This window comes from Monodelphis domestica, chromosome 3, assembly GCF_027887165.1.
Source record: "Monodelphis domestica isolate mMonDom1 chromosome 3, mMonDom1.pri, whole genome shotgun sequence".
Classification (NCBI taxonomy): Eukaryota; Metazoa; Chordata; class Mammalia; order Didelphimorphia; family Didelphidae; genus Monodelphis; species Monodelphis domestica.
This window is the reverse complement of record NC_077229.1, coordinates 80,276,823-80,297,256: the sequence shown is the minus strand read 5'-3', so window position 1 is coordinate 80,297,256 and position 20,434 is coordinate 80,276,823. Positions and strand designations below refer to the sequence as shown.

At 48.7% G+C, this 20,434-nt stretch overlaps 1 protein-coding gene across 1 annotated transcript; it reads left to right on the top strand.

Moving 5' to 3' along the window:
• The first annotated feature begins 983 nt into the window (after positions 1 to 983).
• On the top strand, positions 984 to 11,020 carry KISS1R (KISS1 receptor). Its single transcript, XM_056822263.1, has 5 exons — positions 984 to 1,659; positions 3,114 to 3,238; positions 6,222 to 6,357; positions 7,009 to 7,250; positions 9,334 to 11,020. The coding sequence occupies exons 1-5, from the start codon at positions 1,407 to 1,409 to the stop codon at positions 9,739 to 9,741; spliced, it is 1,164 nt and encodes a 387-aa protein (XP_056678241.1). The 5' UTR covers positions 984 to 1,406; the 3' UTR covers positions 9,742 to 11,020.
• The last annotated feature ends 9,414 nt before the right edge of the window (positions 11,021 to 20,434 follow it).

Below are 20,434 nucleotides of genomic sequence, written 5' to 3'. Positions count from 1 at the left end.
GGAGTCTTGGACCTGGAATTAGAATGAAGGGGTTGTTGGCAAGGGAAGTCCTTGAGAGCAGAAGAGATAAATGAAACCTATCTCCTTCATCACCACAGGGAGATCAAGTTCTACTAGGACAAATTATTGCCTACACTGTTAGTCTGGGGGACAACTAAGGCACCGAGCATTATCTGCTTGTCAGATACAATCTGTGGTTAAGCTTCATTTTTTTCTTTGCAAGGAGTAGGTTTACTCTGGTTGTGCCTGCCAAGTAAAGACAAAAGACAGCCAGGATTTTTTTTTTTTAATGGAAAGAGTTAGACTAGATATGGAAGGCTCCTTCTAGCCCCAACATGCTGTGATTTAAGGTTCCTTCCAGCTATGAGTCTATGAATGTTATCTCTATTTCCATTTGAAAAGCTGACATGGGCAAGAGCAATTGAACTTGTTCTCCTTGGCTCCAGAGGGCAAAATGAGGAGCAGCAGGTGGAAAGGAGAAGAAAGGAGATTTTAGGTCAATAAAAGGAAGGACTTGCTATCACTTTACTAGCTATTCCGCAGTGGACCGCCTGGTTGGGCTCTCTGTTACTGGAAGTGGCCAGATGTAGGGTCTGGGTTAGGGTCTGCAACAACTCAGAGAATACATGCCAGCTCCCCAACCCCACAGGTTCCAATCTGGCTTCCCCTTTTGGCTGCAGGATTTTGGGCTGTTTGGAGGAAGGAGATGAAGAAGAGCAATCGGAAGAGGTGAGAGGGAGATGGAGAGAAGAAAGGAAGTGAAGGTGGGGAGGGGAGAGGAGGAGGTGGAGATGGAAAGCAAGGGGAGAGGGGAATAGGAGGGGGGAATGCAGCAGTGGGCAGGCAGTATATAAAGGGCTGCTGTGGGTTTACTGGCGATTGCTGACAGAGGGAGGGAGAAAGGGGGAGGGGGGGAGGGAGAGGAGGAGGAGGAGAAGGAGAGAGAGAGAGAGAGAGAGAGAGAGAGAGAGAGAGAGAGAGAGAGAGAGAGAGAGAGAGAGAGAGAGAGAGAGAGAGAGAGAGAGAGAGAGAGAGAGAGAGAGAGAGAGAGAGAGAGAGAGAGAGAGAGAGAGAGAGAGAGAGAGAGAGAGAGAGAATTTACAACGTGGATCTCACCATTCATTCCCCTGTATCTCTGGCTGATCATACTAGAGCCGGAGGTTTCCAGCGCTCTGTCCTGGACCCAGCCAGGTGTGGCACGTGGAAAGTCAGGAGGGGAGACAGGGGTAGCTCCAAGCCCACCCTGCACTGCTCTGGCCAGCCCCGTCCTAACCTAGTGCAGAGTCCCCCTCTCCTGTACCCATCCCCGGATCCCCAAGGGCTCTCCCGCTCCACTTTCATCCTTACTCTTGGGACAGCAATACGGGACAACATCCTGGAGGAAGGCGCAGGATCAGGCTGGGAGCATGCACCACTCTGGGGGGCCCGTGGCCAATGCCTCCTTTCTGGCCTTGAATGAGTCGTCCTGCCAAGGGGCCGGGACTGGGAGCGGCTGTGCCAACAGCTCCGGGCCAACCGGGCCTCCGCGCCTAGTGGACGCCTGGCTGGTGCCGCTCTTCTTCGCTGCTCTCCTGGTGGTGGGGTTGGCAGGCAACTCGCTAGTCATCTATGTGATCTCTAAGCACAAGCAGATGAGGACCGTCACCAACTTCTACATAGGTAAGTCGGAGAGGAGCCCCGCCCCCTGCCAGGCCAAGAGGGTCCCCTCTTTCCCACAAGAACTCCCCTCTGGACCTGTCCCCCAAGTGTCTTGGAGAGGACCTCGAGCAGGGTAGGCTGGGTCTCTCCTCCACCCCAAGCCCTTCCACTTTGCCTTCAAGGGGTGTTGGCCATTCCCCTGCTTCTCCCGAGGAACGGGGCTGTGGAGGGGGAGAAGGGAGGGCGCAGGCTCCGGACTCCCACGTCGTCAAACTGTTAACCTTGGGGGAATGGAAAAGGCCAGGGGTCCAGTCCCCTCCTCCCAGCCTGAAACGCGGAGTTTCGCGCCCAGTTCTGGAGCCATATTTTCAGAGAGGTATTGATCAATGTCTTGGCCCCAGAAGGGAGAACTCAGATGGGAAGTGCAGGGAAGCCGTTTTGGTTTAATATGAGGAAAAGCGCCTTAACGAGCGGAGCTGTCCAAAAATGAACGGATTGTCTGGGGGAAATGCTGAGCTCCTCCCCACTGGAGTGTCAGAGTGGATGTCCGTCTAGCAGGGAGGCTATGGGAGACAGCCTCACATTCAATCTCTTCAAGCCCTTTTGGCTCTTTAAAATCTAGGAAATGGGGAGGGAGAAAGGACATTCTCAGGCAGTAATAAATGAATGGTGTGCTGAAATCTGGAGTCTAAGGACTAGGGTGCCAGTCTTGGCTCTGCTTACAAGCTGTCTGACCTTACTTAGGCAAGCTCCTTATCCTCTGAATCTTTTTTTTCCTGTCCTTTGAATGAAGGGTCCTTTGACTAGATATCTTTAAAGATTCCTCCCCTCCCCTTAGCTCTGACATCTCTGTTCTGTATTCCAAAGATTCCCACATCTTCTAAATCAATCCTTCTGATAAAACAAAACAAAACCAGACTCCTCTTGCACTGAACTGGGGATAGTTAGGGATTCTAGGAGCCCTTTAGGGAGTTGGGGAGCTGGATTTGTAAAGACCCATGGGACTCGATGACTGAGGGCACTGAATCAGTGCTCTGAGGTTGGGAAAGAAAGTTGGTAGTAGGTGGATTGTACCACAGCCTGGACCCCGTTTCCTACTCAAGCTCTTGGGATTTAATGCAAGGAAATTAAGGCACAGAACAGTGAAGGACCTGCCTTCTTGATGGTGATGCCCACTACAGATAACAAGGAGGGGAGGGAAAATCTCTCTCCCTTGGGGGAAATTAGAAAAGGAAGTCTGTGTCTTCTTTCTGGAGGGATTTGGCAGGGTCTTGGAAAGAAGAGGGTTGGGTGGGGGTAAGGTTATAATGAATTCTGATGAGTCAGGCTGTAATTAAAGCAGGTTGGGGAGGTACTGAGGGCTGGGTCTTCCGTTGGCAGTCGAGGGAGGGCAGTAAAGAACTTGAACCAGACTTGTCCCTCAGTTTACCTGTCTTCCCCCTCTCCCCACTCTGTTCCCTTTCACCCCACTTCAGCCAACTTGGCAGCCACAGACATCATCTTCCTGGTATGCTGTGTGCCCTTCACAGCTATGCTCTACCCCCTTCCCAGCTGGGTCTTTGGAGAGTTCATGTGTAAGTTTGTCAGCTACATCCAGCAGGTGAGGAGGGGACTTTTGGGTGTCTTGCACAGGGGATGGGGCTACCCAAACTGTCCTCAAACCCTTTGACTGCCTGCTTCCCACCTACCTCCCCATTTTTCTCCTTTCCTGTCTAGCTTTTCTCAGTTTTTCTTCCCTTACACACTATTTTTCTCTTCCCTCTTGTTCTGTGGCCATCTCTCATTGCCTCTTTCTCCCTTCAGAAACTCTTATTCTGGTTTTCTTCTCTTTCATGGTCCCTGTCTGTCTCTTCCTGGGTTACTTCCTATCTGATTCTCTTCTTCCCCTCCCCAAATCTCTTCTGTCTCTCTTTTCCTTTGTCTTGCTTTCTCCTTCTCTTCTGTCTGATTCTCCATCTTTACCTCTGGCTCCCCATCTAGGTCCCTATCTGTCCTTTCTGTCTGTCTCTTCCTCCTTTTCCTTTCTTCCCAGTCTATCGCTTTGTCTCTCTGTTACCACCAATCTGGCTTTTCCTGTCTCTTCTGGCTATTCTAATTGTTCAGTCCCTCTCTCACCTTCCCTGTCTCTTCAATTCTTTTCCTTTAGTCTCTCTCTACCTCTGACTATCCCTCTTCCTCTTTTTTTTTCTGCTTCTGCCTCTTCCTCCCATTACCATATGTCATGTTATTATCTCCTCTCCATTCTGTTTCTTCTCCTTGTAACTCTGTCTCCTCCTCTCTTTTTGTCCTTTTTTTCTCCTTCTGCCTCTCCCCTCTTCTCCACCTTTCCTCTCCAGTTCTCATGTTATTCACTTCTTTTCTCTCTATCTCCATCTGCACATTTTTCTCCATTTGGGATTCTTTCTATGCCCTGTCTCCTCTCTTTTGGATCTCTCTTTCCTTCCTTTTTATCTCTTTCTCCCTCTGCTTCTCCCCTCTCCTTCACTTTTCCCCTCCAATTCTCATGTTACTCACTCCTTTTCTATCTCCATCTGTATTTTTCTCCATTTGTCATTCTCTCCATTCACTGTCTCCTTCTCTCCTTAGAGCTGTCTCTCTCCCTCTCTTTCTGTCCATTTCTCCCTCTATCTCTTCCCCCTCCCTCACCTTCTCTCTCCAATTCTCAGGCTACCTGTTTCTCTCTCCACTCTGTCTCTGTGTCTTTCTCCCCTTATGTTCCTCTTGGTTCCCTATCTCTTTTTCTCTCTTTCTCTTCTTGCCTTCATTTCCTTCTCTCTTTTCTTATTCCCCTTGATTCTCCCTCTCTGTTTCTCTTCCCTTCTTCCTGTTCTTGATTAGTTCAGTTCAATGCATGGAGTGCCTATGGATTTATATGTGCCATAAAAGCTCAGGGTTGGATTACGTAGGATTCCATTCCCCTTCACTTTCTTCCTCTCTCTTCCTACCTCCTGCTTGTGTCAAATCTTCAGCTACATTTCTTTTGCACTCTCTCCATCTCTAGTTTGTATCTCTTCCTGCTTTTTTGTATCTCTCCATGTCTCTGTTTGTCAGTGACAGAGTGACTTCTTACCCAGCTCTGAGAATCCCTGAAGGACTGCCACATCAGGCATTGCACACAGTTTTTGTTGTCAAGTCAGTTTTCAGTCATGTCTGACTCTTTGGACCCCAGTTGGGATTTTCTTGACAAAGATAACTAGAGTTGCTTGCCATTTCCTTTTCTAGTTTATTTTACAGATGAGGAAACTGAGGCAAACAGGCTTCAGTGACTTGCCCAGAGTCACAGAGCTAGTAAATGTCTGGGGCTGAAACTCACAAAGATGAATTTTCCTGATTCCAGGCCCAGTGCCCTATCTACTATGCCACCTAACAGTCCATTGGCACATAGTAATAATAAATTTAAGGAGAATTGAATGGTCATTTTGTTATCCTTGTGCCCTTCTTCCTCTCTTTATTGTCCCACCCAAAGAGGCCAAGGCTGCTCTCTCCTTCAGTGACTTGAAGCATTCAAGACCCAGGTTCCTATAGGAGGAACCTCCAGGGGCTCAGCCCCCCCCCCCTTTTGAGGACAGGATGGGGGAGTCAAATCAACCCAGCCTCAAGAACCTTTTGAGGATCTCTCTATTCCAAGTAGTCTGAAGGCTCTTAGAAAGGTGGTGGTAGACTGAAGGAAGACCCAACCTCCTTGCTCTAAAGACAGAATCCTTTAGGTAGCTGAGTATCATAGTGGATAGAGCACTAGGACTGGAATCAGAAAGACCTGAATTCAAATTCTGCCTCAGATACATACTAACTTTGTGACTCTGGGCAAGTAGCTTAACTAATGTTGGTAAACTGGGGATAATAACAGCACCTATCTCTCCGGGTATAGGGAGGATCAAATAACATTATATTTGTAAAGAGCCACTATGTAGCAGACACTTAATAAATACTCATTTCTTCCTTTTGTTTCCCTTCTTGGACCTTGGGGACACATCGGGTAGCCAGAGACAGGCATGAGCCAGGGAAGATTGCATGAAGCTGAGGAGGGGGGTGAATGTTTGATGTAGATATGGCTAATATAAAGTGACCAGAAATGGAAAGAAGGCAGGGAGTATTTAACCCAGGGAGAGGCACCAGGGAGGGGAGAAGGGGGAGATGAAGGGTAGAAAAGGTGACGTCCACAGCTGAGAGGTGGGAACAGGGGAGGGCAAGAGCTAGAGAGGAGAACTTTGGCCCCCGAGACTGGGAGTTGGGATGGAGGGTCGAAGAATAATGACAAGAAGTGGTAGCAGTATTTGGAGGGAGGTCTGGCCAAGGGAAGGCAGGAATTAAGGATAAGTACTTTCCCAAAGTAGGGCAGGATCTCTCAGGAGGTGGTGAGACCCACTTTATTGGCCCTCTTAAAGGAGAAGTGGGATATCCACTGGTCAAAGATGTTGTAGAAGGCATATTTGTTCAGGGTTGGCCCAGGTGGTCTCAGAAGTCCTTTGTGGTTTCAGAAGATCCTGTGATGGTTGTGGTTGGGATGGGGTAGATGAGCCAAAGAGGGAGATCAGGAATTGAAGAGGAGGACTTGGGGGCCTGGGACTCCCTTCTCTCTCTAGGTGTCTGTCCAGGCCACCTGTGTCACCTTGACAGCCATGAGTGTGGACCGCTGGTACGTTACCGTGTTCCCCCTGCGTTCCCTACGCTACCGCACCCTCCGGTTGGCCTTTGCTGTGAGCCTGGGGATCTGGGTTGGTAAGTGCCCATGGCCCTGGGAAGGCTTATCCAAGAAGTGAGTGGGGTATCTGGGGCTGCCAGGTTTTGCTTTGGGGAGAAGATAAAGACTGAGCTTCAGTGACCCAAACCCAGACCCTCTGCCTGGAGATCTGGTGAAGCATCCCAAGCGGGGACTCTGGCCTTGCCTGATGCAAGTTAGTCCCTAAATTCCCAGCTCCCACTGGAGCAGATTCAGGGGGCCAGGGCCCAGAGTTCCCACTGATAGGCATTATCATTATGAACAATTACCATTTTATTGCAACAGCTCCAATTCCGATATGTGATGCTCTCAGGCTTACAAAGACCTTTCCTCTAAGGTCCTGAGGCATCATACCATTCCCATTCCACACACAAGGAAACAGAGTCAGATTTAAGGCTGGAAGGAACCTTCCTCTCATTTTCCAGACAAGGAAACTAAGACCTAGAGAGGCATGATTTGGCCATGGTCACATAGGGATTGAGCAGCTAGACTAGAATTCAAATCCCAAGTAAATCCTTTGACTCCACCTCCAGGGCCAAGGACCTCTGAGTTTGCTAGACCCCGGGGCTGACGTACATCCCTGGGCTCAGAGATCCAGTGCCCTCCCTCTCTTTCAACTTAAGGAAAGAGTTCATTTCTCCTCCTTTCAGGGTCCTTCCTGGTGTCCATTCCTGTGCCCATGTACAATCGACTCTCCGAAGGCTACTGGTTCGGGCCACAAACGTACTGCATCGAGGAGTTCCCATCTGTGACCCATGAGCGTGTCTTCATCCTTTATAACTTTCTGGCCGTCTATCTACTGCCTCTTCTGACTCTCTGTGTCTGCTACACAGCCATGCTGTACCAGATGGGGCGACCCACCGTCGAGCCAGTGGCTGACAATAATTATCAGGTGCGCTCAGCCCTCCCTCCAGACCTCCAATGCGCTGGCCACATTGGGTGCTGGCAAGAATAGAGAATGAGGCAGGAGATGCAGTCCTGCCTTCCCTGAGCAGTGAGTCCCTCTCTCAGCTACAACAGGGATATTCATAAAGATTCAGAGCTAGAGGAGATCTGAGAAATCACTGAGTCCATCGGACCTCCAGACAGGGAAACTGAGGCCCAGAAGTGGCATAGTCAAGGTTAAGTAGGCAGTAAGAAGCAGAACTTGGACTGGTCCAAGTCTTCTGATTCCAAAGCATCTCCAAGTACCATTGCAGAGGAGATATGAACCGCCCCCTTGATAAGGTCATCTGCTTCCCAGTTCTTACAGGATCAGAGACCCAGAGCTAGAAGGAACTCGAGAGATGCCATTTTACAGATGAGGAAAGGGTGGTCCAGGGTCTTAAAGTCACAGAGTGTCAGAGGTTGTATTGGAACCTATCTCTTCCTTAGCCCAAGTCTAGTTCTTCATCTGCTAGGCCATGCTGTCTTTGAATAAAGGCTAGATGACTATTTATCAGGGAGATTGTAGAAGACATTTCTGTTCAGGAATGGGGCCTACGTGACCTCCGAGTTCCCTTCCAAGACTGAGATTCTGGGACCCTGGATGAGACACTGACCCCAGACCTTCTGAGAAGGAGTCGAATGGAGGAACAGCAAAGAATCACAGGATCTCGGAGTTGGAAGGGCCTTCAGAGGCAACCTAGTCCATCTAGGATGACAAACATCCTCTTGTAAAGGGGATCCCCTCAAAAACATCCCGCACAAATGCTCAGCCAGGTTCTTCTTGGAGGGTTCTAGAAATTGAGAACTCCTTCCCTCTTCAGCACATTCTACTTTTGGCCACCATTTATTATTAGAAAGTTTTGGAGTCTAGCCGGGAATGTACCCTTTTGCAACCCACACTCACTGGTCTTAATTCTCCCCTGTGGGCCAAATAGAACATGCCTAATCCCCACTCCACCCCACTGTCTTTCATACATGAAGACAGCAAGCTTGTCTCCCCAAGTCTTCTCCTCTCCAAGTTAAACATCTCTAGTTCCTACAATTGGTCTTTTATCCTTATATGGCAAGGTCTACACTCCTCTGGATGGAGGGAGTTAGGGGAAAAGAGGGGAAGATAGAAGAAGGAAGGAAGCACTGAATAGGAGTTCTGGATAACAGCCTTTGTGGCTTGTGTTTCTCTCCTGTCTTCTTCCTCTACCTCTCACTTCCTCCCTCTCTTCTTCTCTCCTTCCTTCCCATTTTCCTTTCTTTCTTCCATCCTCTCCTCCATTCTTCTATCATTCTCACTCTTTCCTTCCTTTGGCCCCTCCTTCCATCTTTCCTTCTCTCCTTCCCTCCATCCCCTGTATTCATCCCTTCTTGCCCTTCCTTCTATCTTCTTTATCCATCTCTCTTTTCTCATTATCATTCCTTTTTCCCATTTCTTCTTCCTTTTCCTTCCATTAATCCCTACTTCTATTCTTTCCTCCATCCTTCTTCCTTCCATGCATCTCCTCTACTCATGCCTCTCCAATCATCTTTCCATCTCTTCCATCCATTCTTCCATTCTTTTGGTTCCTTTATCCATCCTTATTCCTACCCCCTCTCCTATCTCAGTACATCACTTCTATTTCCTTCCTCTATCCCTCCTTCCTTCTGCCACATCGTTTATTCTTTTCTTGATTCATTCATCTCTCTTTCCATTCATCTACTCTATTATTCTTCCTTTTTGTCTCTCCTATCCCTCCTTCTAACTTCCCTTCCACTCCTCCTTATGTCCTTTATCTCTCCATCCTTCCACCATCTCCTTTATCCACCCTTCCCTTCTTTTATTTCTTGTATTCATTCTTCCCTCCCTCCTTCTGTCCCCTCAATCCATCCCTTCCTTTTTCCATTTCTTCTATCTTTTATTATTCCTTCCATCAATCTCCTGCACTCCCACTCCTTCCTCCTTTTATCCATTCCTTCTACCCTTCTATTCTTCCATCTATCTCCTCCATTGCTCCCTCCTTCCTATATCCTCTATATCCTCCCTTTCCTTATTTTCCCTTTTCCTCTCTTGGACCTAGGTACAGCTGCTGGCGGAACGTTCGGAAGCCATGCGGGCTAAGGTGTCCCGTTTGGTGGCTGCCATTGTGCTGCTCTTTGCTGTGTGCTGGGGCCCCATTCAGCTCTATATCCTCCTCCAGACCTTTAGTCCTGGCTTCCAACATGACTTTGCTGCCTATAAGGTGAAGATCTGGGCTCACTGCATGTCCTACAGCAACTCCTCCCTCAACCCTGTACTTTATGCCTTCCTAGGAGCCAACTTCCGCAAGGCTTTCCACAAGGTCTGTCCTTTGGCTGGGCGTGTGGGCAGTGCCAGCATCCCTAGTGCCAACCTCAACACAGAGCTTCATTTTGTGTCCTCCGGGCTGCCAGCTTCCCTCCGCCAGCCCCAGCCGGAGGGAGGGGTCCCAGCCCCAGTGGCCCAGTGAGACCCTATGGTTGATCCACTGGCATTGGCTGTTAGATAAGGGCAGCCTATCCTAGAACCATTCCCTCCCTCATTACATAGTCCTCAAGCTAGATTCTTTGTAAGGGCACAGAAAGGTAAGATTCTTGCCTGCAAAGAGCTCCCAGTCTGGAAATCGGAATAGGGCAGCCAAAACCCAGTGCCAGGGAGGTGGTTTAGATCCCGAACCCTAGAATTTCAGAGCTTGGAGGAGCCTTTGGATCCCCTTAACTCACCTCTGGCATGAGATTGGTCCTGATTCTCCCCCATTGCAAAAGCCCTCCCCTCTGTTCCCAAGAACTTGGTATGTATTTTGTATGTTGACTTGTCTGTGCTCATACTGCTTCCTGCTCCTTCCCAATAGAACAGAAATTCCTTGAAGGCAGATGATGCTTCCTTTTCTCCTCTTTGTGTCCCTAGAGCCTAGTGTAAGGCATCAGGCACAAAGTAGACACTTAATGCACGGAGAAAATGAATGCTATAGAAGGGGGAATGGGAGCGAGAAAGGAGGGAACTTATCCACAACCACACAAGAGTTAAGACACCTCCAGGACAAGAAACCAAGTCTCCAGGTTCCCAGTATATGGTTCTTTGTTTTCTCCTTTAAACCCTTACCTTCCATCTTAGAATCCATACTGTTTATGGGTTCTACGGCAGAAGAGTGGTAAGGGCTAGGCAATGGGGGTTAAGTGACTCTCCCAGGGTCACACAGCCAGGAAGTGTCTAGATCTGAACCTAGGACCTCCCCTCTCTAGGCCTGGCTCTCCATCCACAGAGCCCCCCAGCTGCCCCCCATGGTTCTTGTAGATACAAATGTTTGATCCAGCCACGCAACCCATCCCTCTCTCTTCTCCCTCAAAAGGGACCAAATCTTGAAGGAAGCAGGGATGCAGGCTCACATTCTGCCACTAGGTGTCACTGTTTGCCCACTGAAAATCTTCCCAAAGGCCAAGACAAGAGCCGCCTGCCTCAAGAACGGTAGAGAGGTGCTCCTCCCAGGTTCCCCTAGCTCAGCCCATCGGGAGCTCCCAGGGTGTACACGGGAGTTTGGACCCTCAGTCAGTTTCCGCGCAGGGGTCCTCCGCTCTTGTCGCGGTAGCCAGACTTCCATTTTCGTCTGCGTTGGACAGCTCCCTCGGTTCAAAGCCCTTATGCAGCACCGAGGATGGTGAGACCGCCAGACCCGCAAGGGCAGCCCGCTTCCCACTCGTCCCCTCAGCCCGTGTTTGTGAAATGAATAAACGAGTGTCGTGAGACCCTGGGCAAGTCACCTAACATTTCTGGGTCTCTGGCAGGAGGCTGCTAAGAGGCTTAGACCTCCTCGGAGGTTTACAGGATCCCGAGCTAGCCCGGACTTAGCACTGGCCTAGGAAAGGGACGGATGAAAGGAGATCATCTACGTAAAGTCACTTGCAACTGTTGCTCCCCGAGTCCATTGGCGAGCGGGAGGAAGGAGTTCCCCAGCCTGCCTTCTGCCTTTGCTCAGGCTTTTTGCTGAGCCCCGAGAGGCGGGGGATGGCTAACGGGCCAGCCGGGAGGAAGGGAGGGAGACGGACACAAGATAGGGGGAAAGATGCCGGACGGGGAAGAAGCTGAGCCGGGAGAGTGTAGAAAGGGTCCCCTTGCCCGCGCGGCTCCCCAGAAAGACAAGGGAAGGATGCACCAGCTAGCAGAGACCTTAGAAGAGAAAAGGCTAGCGCTGGGCTGGACTTCCAGAGGTGACTCGGCCTAATTTCTCCCCGGGGTCACCCCATTAGCTTTAGAGATGGACAGGGCCCTCAAAGATCACTGGATCCATCCTCGTCCTTTTATCAGCCAGGAAACTGAGGCAAGTCAGGAGACTTACCCAAGGCCACACAGCTAGCAAGCAGAAGATCTGGGATTTCAACTCGGGTCCATTGGGTACCAGCCTTGTGGAAGGTTATGATGTCCATTTTATGGATGAGGAAACCGAGGCCCAAACGGAAAACCATTTGCCTCAAGCCACTGAGCAAGTCAGTTGCAGGGCTGTCTGTGGGTCTCCCCATGGGCCACTCCACCCATATCAGTTTGCAGTCCTTTGGACTTTTGGCACCCTGCAAAGTGACAGGATCAGCTGTCGGGCTGTTTATAAATTCCCATCCCGGGACTCCCTCTCCCTGGGATGAAGTCAGTCTGTCCCCAGGCTATAAATAGAGAGGGTGCAGCCCTGTCCCCACCCTCTTCTATGGAGACAGCTGTGTATTTATATAGCATTGGTGGATGGCCCTGCTGCGGCTGTCCCCACCTTCCATCCCAGTCCAGAGAGGGAGCTGCCCCGACCTGGGATGGCACAGCCATTGTTTACATCCCAGCACCCAGGAGAAAGATCCCGTGGCTGGAGGTGGAGAGTCCTGGCTTCTAGTCTTTCCGCTGGCAGTGTGAAATGACTGCCAGCTGAGGGTGGGCCCCCCAGCATCCACACACCTACCCCGGTAAAACCCCAACGTTTGCACCAGACCGAACGATGATCAAGACATCCAAGAAGAAACTCTAGTACCTCTTCCTGCCTTCTCCCACCCTAGAACGGCAGAAAGGCAGCCAGAAGCCTAGGAAAGCCCAAATGTCCAGCTCAGGGCCGCCTTCTAGCTCAACCAGGGCCTGGCCAGGGGGAAGAGTAGCCTGCAAGGCTCTGCGTCTACACAGGCAGCAAGGACAGAGCAGCAGGCTCTCCTAGAATGACCTAGGATGGTCAGTAAGCCTTAGATACTGCCCAGTGCTCACACAGGGGCTCAGTCCAGGCCCCCCAGGCCTTAAGGTCCCCTAACACTGGCCTGAGATGCCCCCGAAAGTCCCCAGAGATCTCTAGTGCTCTGAACCTCATAGATGGGGCAGGAGAGGGAGGGGAAGGAGTCTGGGTGCAGCTGGGTGGCTCAATGAATTGAGAGCCAGACCTAGAGACAGGAGGTCCTGGATTCAAATGTGGCCTCAGACACTTCTAGTTGTGTGACCCTGGGTGAGTCACTTGACCCCCATTGCCCAGCCCTTACAGCTCAGATGGAAGGTAAGGGTTTAAAAAAAATAGGGATGAGGGGCAGGACCTCTTGAAGGCAGAGGGAGTTCAGTACAGAAACCCAGGGGTACCAGGGTCCAACCTAACCTGACTACCCCACCCTAAAGGGCAGCACCAAACCCTGTCACAAGACCTGGGTTCAGAAACTAAAGCTAGAGAGAGTGGTAAACCAGAGAGAACGCTATCCAATATGGAAAGTGATTGCAAACCCAGAGATCTTCCCCAAAGGAGAGAATAATTGGCCAACAGCCTCAAGCATAGAGATCCAGAGGGGGGAAATGGACTTTTGACAAGGATCACAGGAATACCGCAAGGAGATGAAGTGGGAGGGAAAAAATAAGGAAATAAAAGCCCTGGAGAAACAAATGGGAGGACAAATACCTTAGAAGGGAGACTTTCACGCAAGAAAGGCACTTCCTGAAAACTAGACTAGACTGAAGAGAAATCGACTGCATTTGATAGCCAGAAATATTCAAATAAAATGAAAAAAATTGGAGAAAATCTAAGATCTAATTTTTAAAATTCCTGACCTTGAAAACAAGTCGGGGGAGAGATTCAAAGAATCATGGATCTCCCTAAAAACCATGTTTTGTTTTGTTTTTAAACTACCCTTTTTCTAGAAGTCATAAATGAAAACTGCCCAGAGGAAGGGAGGAGGGAGTGAGGGGTCCAGGGTGATGCCTGAGGGACTGGAAGGATGGAATTGCCCTCCACAGTCATAGGGTCACACAGGTTGGAAGTATCTGAGGTCATATTTGAACCCAGGACCTCCCTTCTCCAGGCCTGGCTCTCTATCCTGAGCCACCCAGCTGCCCCTAAGGTTCATTTATTTTTAAGAATCTTACAGTGTCAGAGCTGGCGGGGACCCTTGAGGTATTCTGCTCCAACTCCCACCATTTACAGATGGGGAAATTGAGACTTGAAGAAATTAAGTGGCTTGCTGGGAATTGTGTGTTCATATCAAAGATAACCAGGCCTTCTGGCTCCTGGTCCAGTGGCCTGTGAACCCACTATATATTGCAGTGCAGTGGGTCAAGCGATCCACTGAGAAACTCTAGTGGGGAGCTTTTTTCCACCCCAGAACTACACAGGAGCTCCATCAATAGGTAAGGGAGACTCTCTAGCAAAGTCCATACCACTGTAGGGTGGTCCATAGAAGGAGGCAAAAGACCTGAATTTGAATCCTGCCATTTAAACTTAATGACCTTGGATAAGTTTCTTCCCTTCTGGGAGCCACCTCCGACCACTCTCACCCCAGTTTTGAGGTCCCTTTCTAGCTCTGGCTCAGACTAGCTAGGACTATTCATTTCTTCAGGTTGTTTTCTGAATTGAGGGCCGATCCTTCCATGTCTCCTCCCCCTTCCCCTGGATCCTCAGGCTCCACAAGTCTCCTCTCCTCCCAGCCCCCCACTAGTAATCCTATCCTAGCCACCCCAAGGCAGCTCATTTGTTTATGGCCCCCTGGCAGTTTTCAGGGAGCGTCCCTAAACTCCCAGCTCCTCCCAGGGCAACAGACTTCAGGTGACAGACTCCACACCTGGCTCTCCCCCAGCCCAGCCCAAGTGGCAGCATCCATCATGGACCCTGAGCCAAAGCCATGGGGCTAACTAGCTTCATAGGGCCAACTGGGGGAAGCCCAAGGAAACTGGGCCCTTTACCCAGGACCACCTGCCTGAGGGGCCCCAGGCAGTTCTGGAGTGTAGATCTTTGGGGTAACTCTGGGCACACACACTCCAGTCCCACCAACTCCCCAAACAGGTTAAACTGGCTAAGAAATCAGAGATTGTAAAAGCACCTTATAACATGGAACTCGGAATGTCAAGGTTGGAGGCATTTGATGATCGATGAGCCATGATCTTCTCTATGTCCATGACTCTTCAGTCTACTTATCCAACCCTGACCGCTCTGCCCATTGAGTCTCCCATCTCCAACTGGAAATCTGGAAGCAGCTGACTCCTAGACATCTCCACCCCAATGTGTCCAAAACTGAACTCAGGATCTTTCTCCTCAAGCCCCCTCTCCTTCCAAGATTCCTCATAACTGTAGAGGGCGATTCCATCCTTCCAGTCCCTCAGACTTCCCACCCAGGCATCACCCTGGACCCCTCACTCCCTCTCCATCCCCAGGTCCAAGCTGTTGCCAAAGCCTGTTGATCTCACCTCTGGGGCATCTCTTGGATATGTCTCCTTCTCTCCTCTGGCACTGCCAGCTCTTTGTGCCATGGCTTCTGGTCAGTCTGCCCACCTGGAGTCTCTCCCAACTCCAGTTCATCCTCCCTATAGCAGCCAAAGTGATTTTCCTGAAGCTTATGTCACACACACTCATGCCTCTACCCCAACCAAGAAACTCCAGTGGCTCCCTATAATCACTAGGGTCAAATCCAAAATTCTCTGATTGGCATTTAAAGCCCCTTCTAGCTTTCCAGTCTTCTTAGACCTTACTCTCCCACCATGTACTCTTTCCTCCAGTGACCTCCTTCCCTTTTCTTCCTTCCTTTCTCTTTATTTTTCTGATCCTTTCTTCCTTCCTTCTTTCCTTTCTTTCTTTCTTTCTTTACTTCTTTCTTCCTTCCTTCCTTTCCTTCTTCCTTCCTTTCTCTTTCCTTCTTTCTTTCCTTCTTCCCTTCTTCCTTCCTTCCTTCCCTTCTTCCTTCCTTCCCTTTCCTTCTTTCTTTCCTTCCTTCCCTTCTTTCTTTCTTTCTTCCCTTCTTCCTTCCTTCCCTTCTTCCTTCCTTCCCTTCTTTCTTTCTTCCTTCCATCCTTCCCTTCTTCCTTCCTTCCATCCTTCCCTTCTTTCTTTCTTTCTTTCTTTTCTTTCTATCTTTCTTCATTTCTTCCTTTCTTCCTTTCTCTTTCTTTCTTTCTTTCTCTTTCTTTCTTCCTTTCTTTCTTTCTCTTTCTTTCTTTCTTTCTTTCTTTCTCTTCCTTTCTTCCTTTCTTTCTTTCTTTCTTTCTTTCTTTCTTTCTTTCTTTCTTTCTTTCTTTCTTTCTTTCTTTCTTTCTTTCTTTCTTTCTTTCTTTCTTTCTTTCTCTTCCTTTCTTCCTTTCTTCTTTCTTTCTTTCTTTCTCTTCCTTTCTTCCTTTCTTCTTTCTTTCTTTCTTTCTTTCTTTCTTTCTTTCTTTCTTTCTTTCTTTCTTTCTTTCTTTCTTTCTTTCTTTCTTTCTTTCTTTCTTTCTTTCTTTCTTTCTTTCTTCCTTCCTTCCTTCCTTTCTTCCTTTCTTTCCTCCCTTCCTCCCTCCTTCCCTTCCTCCCTTCCTTCTTTCTTTCATATTTTAATTGATTAATTAATTTAGAATATTTTTCCATGGTTACATGATTCAGGTTCTTTTCCTCCTATTCCCCTCACCCCCTCCCCTAGCTGATGTGCAATTCCGCTGGGTTTTACATGTGTCATTGATCAAGACCTATTTCCATATTACTAATATTTGCAATACAGTGATCATTCAAAGCCAACATCCCCAATCATATCCCCATCAAACCACATAATCGATCATATGTTTTTCTTCTGTGTTTCTACTCCCACAGTTCTTTCTCTTGATGTGGATAGCATTCTTTCTCATAAGTCTTTCTTTCTTTTTTAAATAAACCCTCACCTTCTGTCTTAGAATCAATACTGTATATTGCTTCCAAGGCAAAAGAGCAGCAAGGGCTGGGTAACGGGGAGTTAAGTGACTTCCCAGGGTCACACTGCTGGAAAGTGTCTGAGGCCAGATTTGAACCCAGGACCTACCATCTTCAAACCTGGCTCTCTATCCACTGGGCTAGCTAGTTGCTACCATCCTTGCCATTGTTTGAGCCAAACTCCATTTGGTGGCTCTGGGTATTCTCACTCCTCCTAGCTTCCCTGACTCCTTCAAGTCTCAGCTAAAATCCCACCTTTAACAGGAAGCCTGTCCCAATCCCTCTTAATTCCACTTCCTTCCCTCTGTGGATCATTTCCTCTTTATCCTGTAGAGAGGTTGTTTGTACATAGCTATTTACACATGCTCTCCCCCCATTAGACAGGGAGCTACTTGAGGGCAGGGACTCTCTTGCCTCCTTGCATCCCCAGCCCTCAGCACAGTCCTTGGCAGCCACACAGGAGGCTCTTAATACAAGTTTAGTTTTGATTTTAAATCCTCACTTTCTGCCCTCATAACAACTCTAAGACAAAAGGGCAAGGGCTCGCCAAACAGGGGTAAGTGACTCATCCAGGATCACATAGCTGGGAAGTGTCTTTGTCCAGATTTGAACCCAGGCTCTCCCAACTCCAGGCTTGGTGTTCTATCTATTGTGCCACCTTTAAAAAATGTTTGTTGAATGTGTACCTTAGTGCCTGACCTTACAGCTTAGAACCAAGAATGTCAAGGTTCAAGAGGGGCCTTAGAAGAGAAAATGGGATGTAAAGACTGCAATGTCAAATGTCTGGAGGGTATTATACAGTGAGGGTCCAGGGGTCCCAGATTTAGAGTTAGGGAGACAGATTCAGATTCTGCCTCCAACACTTGCTAATTCTGTGACCCTGGGCAAGTCATTTTACTTCTGTCTGCTCATTTTGTAAAATGAAATGAGGGCTTGTATCTGTGCTGATCGACCCTAGAGGGGCTTTTGAATCTATCCTCTCACCTTGTCCTCAAACTCAGACCCTGGCGCTTCTCATGCTGATCTTCCAGTGGGAAGTTCCCTGAAGGGGTGAGTCAGAAGATCTAGGGTCAGAGTTCTCATTGATAATAGGCATGAAGGCTAATAATAGCTATGTGGCACAAAGGTCTCTACACATGAGTTAGCTTCTTTGATCCATACAACAATCCTATGACAGAGATGCTATTATTGTCCCCATTTTACAGATGAGGAAACTAAGTATAGAAGCAGAACTTAATTCAGGTTGTCCTGATGTGTAAGTGCTCAGCTGTTACTGAGCCTCAGTCTCCTGATCTATAAAATGGGATACTTAAACTTCTACTTCTTAGAGGACTTTGAAAAATACTTGGTGGGGACAGCTAGGTAGCACAGCAGATAAGAATGCCAGGCCTGGAGTCAGGAGGTCTTGAGTTCAAATCTGGCTTCAGATACTTCCTAGCTATGTGCTCCTAGGCAAATTACTTAACCCTAACTGCCTAGCCTTTGCTGCTCTTCTGCCTTAGAATCAATACTATGACAAAAGGTTAAGTGTTTAAAAAGTAAAGAAAATCATTTGGTGGCAGAGATAACAAAGCCTCATAGACTTAATCCTTTTCATTTTCTAGATGTCAAAACCTCGATTTAGAAGAGTGAATTGGTTGTTCAGGGTCACAGAGATGGGGAGCTGGGATTTGAACCCAGGTCCTCTGACTCCAAAGTCTGCAGTGTTGCACCTATTACACCACGCTACCTTCCAAAGGATATCTCTCAATAAAATCAATACAGCCCTAACAACTTACTAGAAATTCGGTCTTTGGCAAGTTCCGCCTCATTTCTGGGGTCTCAAAGACCTAGTCTGTAAAATGGGAGTAATAATACTGTCTCTAGACCTACCTTGAAATGGGGTTGGAAGTTTGAAAACTGTACAGCCCCATATAAATGTAAGCTGCTATTATGATGATAATTATTATTGTCCCAACTCCACCATTCATGGGGCCTCCGGCAAACCACCTTCTCTCTTGGAGCCTCAGTTTCCTCACTTGTTCAATGAGGATAATAATACTATGATAAAGGGGAAGTTAGGTGGCTCAGTGGATTGAGAATCAAGCCTAGAGAGAGAAGGTCCTGGGTTCAGATTTGACCTCAGACACTTCCTAGTTGTGTAACCCTGGGCTCGCCAATTACCTACCTCTTATCTTTCTTCTGCCTTAGAATTGATATGGATTCTAAGACAGGAGGTAAGTGTTTAAAAAACAAACAAACAAACAACTTTGATGCTGGGAAGGCTAGGTGGCACACTGGATAAAGTACACCCAACCTGAAGTTAGGAGGTGTTGGGTTTGAATCTGACTCCAGACACTTCATGGCTGTGTGATCTTGGAAAAGAAAGCAAGAGTGAAAGAGTGAAAGGGAGAGAGAGGAAGGAAGAAAGGAAGGAGGGAAGGAGGGAGGGAGGAAGGAAGAAAGGAAGGAGGGAAGGATGGAGGGAGGAAGGAAGGAGGGAGGGAGGGAGGAGGGAAGGAAGGAGGAAGGAAGGAAGGGAGGGAGGGAAGGAAAGAAGTAAGGAAGGGAGGAAGGGAGGAAACAAGAAAGGGAGGGAGAAAGGAGAGGGAGGTAGGGAGGGAAAAAGGAGGAGGGAAAGAGGGAGGAAGGGAGGGCAGAAGGAAAGAGGGAGGGAAAGAGGAAGGAAGGAAGGAAGGAAGGAAGGAAGGAAGGAAGGAAGGAAGGAAGGAAGGAAGGAAGGAAGGAAGGAAGGAAGGAAGGAAGGAAGGAAAGGAGGGAGGAAAGAAGAAAGGGAGGGAGAAAGGAGAGGGAGGTAGGGAGGGGAAAAGGAGGAGGGAGAGAGGGAGGAAGGGCAGAAGGAAAGGGGGGAAGGAGGAAGGGAGGGAGGAAGGAAGGAAGGAAAGAAGGAAGGAAGGAAGGAAGGAAGGAAGGAAGGAAGGAAGGAAGGAAGGGAAGGAGGGAGGGAGGAAAGAAGAAAGGGAGGGAGAAAGGAGAGGGAGGGAGGGAGGGAAAAAGGAGGAGGGAGGGAGGAAGGGAGGGAAGAAGGAAGGAAGGAAGAGAGGAAGGAAGGAAGCTAGCTTAACAGTGAGCATTTCTTTATTATTTTACAGTTGAGAAAATTGATGCTCAGAGTCGTTGGACCAACTTAAAAACACACTATTAATATATTGGCTTCAGAATTCAAACCCTGATCTTTCCCAATTCTCAGCCTCTCCAAATGCCTCCTCAGTGCCATGAAATAATGTTTGTCCAGCACTTAGCATGGTGCCTAGCAAATAGTAGATACTAATAGTGCTTATTCCCTTCGTCCCTTTTCCTACAGGACAGAGTGACCCTTCCCCTACATTCCCCAAGTCCTACTGGTGCTACCACCTTTCCACTTGGTTGGAAAACTCCGTCAACTCTGCCCCAATATAGTGTTTGGCAGCTAATAAGTTTAATAAATTCTGGTTGATTAATTGCCTGGTGGATCCCAGGCCCAGGCCAGACCATGTGGCTTCTCAGCTCCTCAATATCTCTGCCATCTCTTCTCTCTTCCCCAAACAAGGCTGGGTACAGCATCGTTCTAGCCCAGGCGCTCGCTCCCTTCTCATCCCTTTCCGAGGATGCTGGAATTGCTCTTTGGCTGGTCTCCCTTTTCTGCTCTGTCCTCCACACCTTCCCAAAGCATGTCTCTCCCGACGCGGCCTCCTCATGAAGAGGCACCAGAGTCTCCCTCTAGGTGGCCTCTAGGTTAAAATAGAGCTTCCCAAGCCTGTCATTCAGGGCTGTCCAGATTGGGCTCCCATTGCCCTTCCCAGCCTTATTTCCGCTTGTTCACTCTTATGTTCCACCCTCCGGACAATCTTCTCCACTGCCTGGCCCCAAAGATTGGGTCTCTCCCTCCTGGATTTTGCCTACAAGAGGCTGCTGGAGTCCCCTTCCGGCCCCTTCCCTCCCTCCCTCCTCGTAGGGATGCTCCATTCCCAAAGTGGAATCACACTTCTTCAGGGAGGGACGATTTTGTTTCTAACTTGGGCCTCTGCGGCCTCCCAAGCTTGCT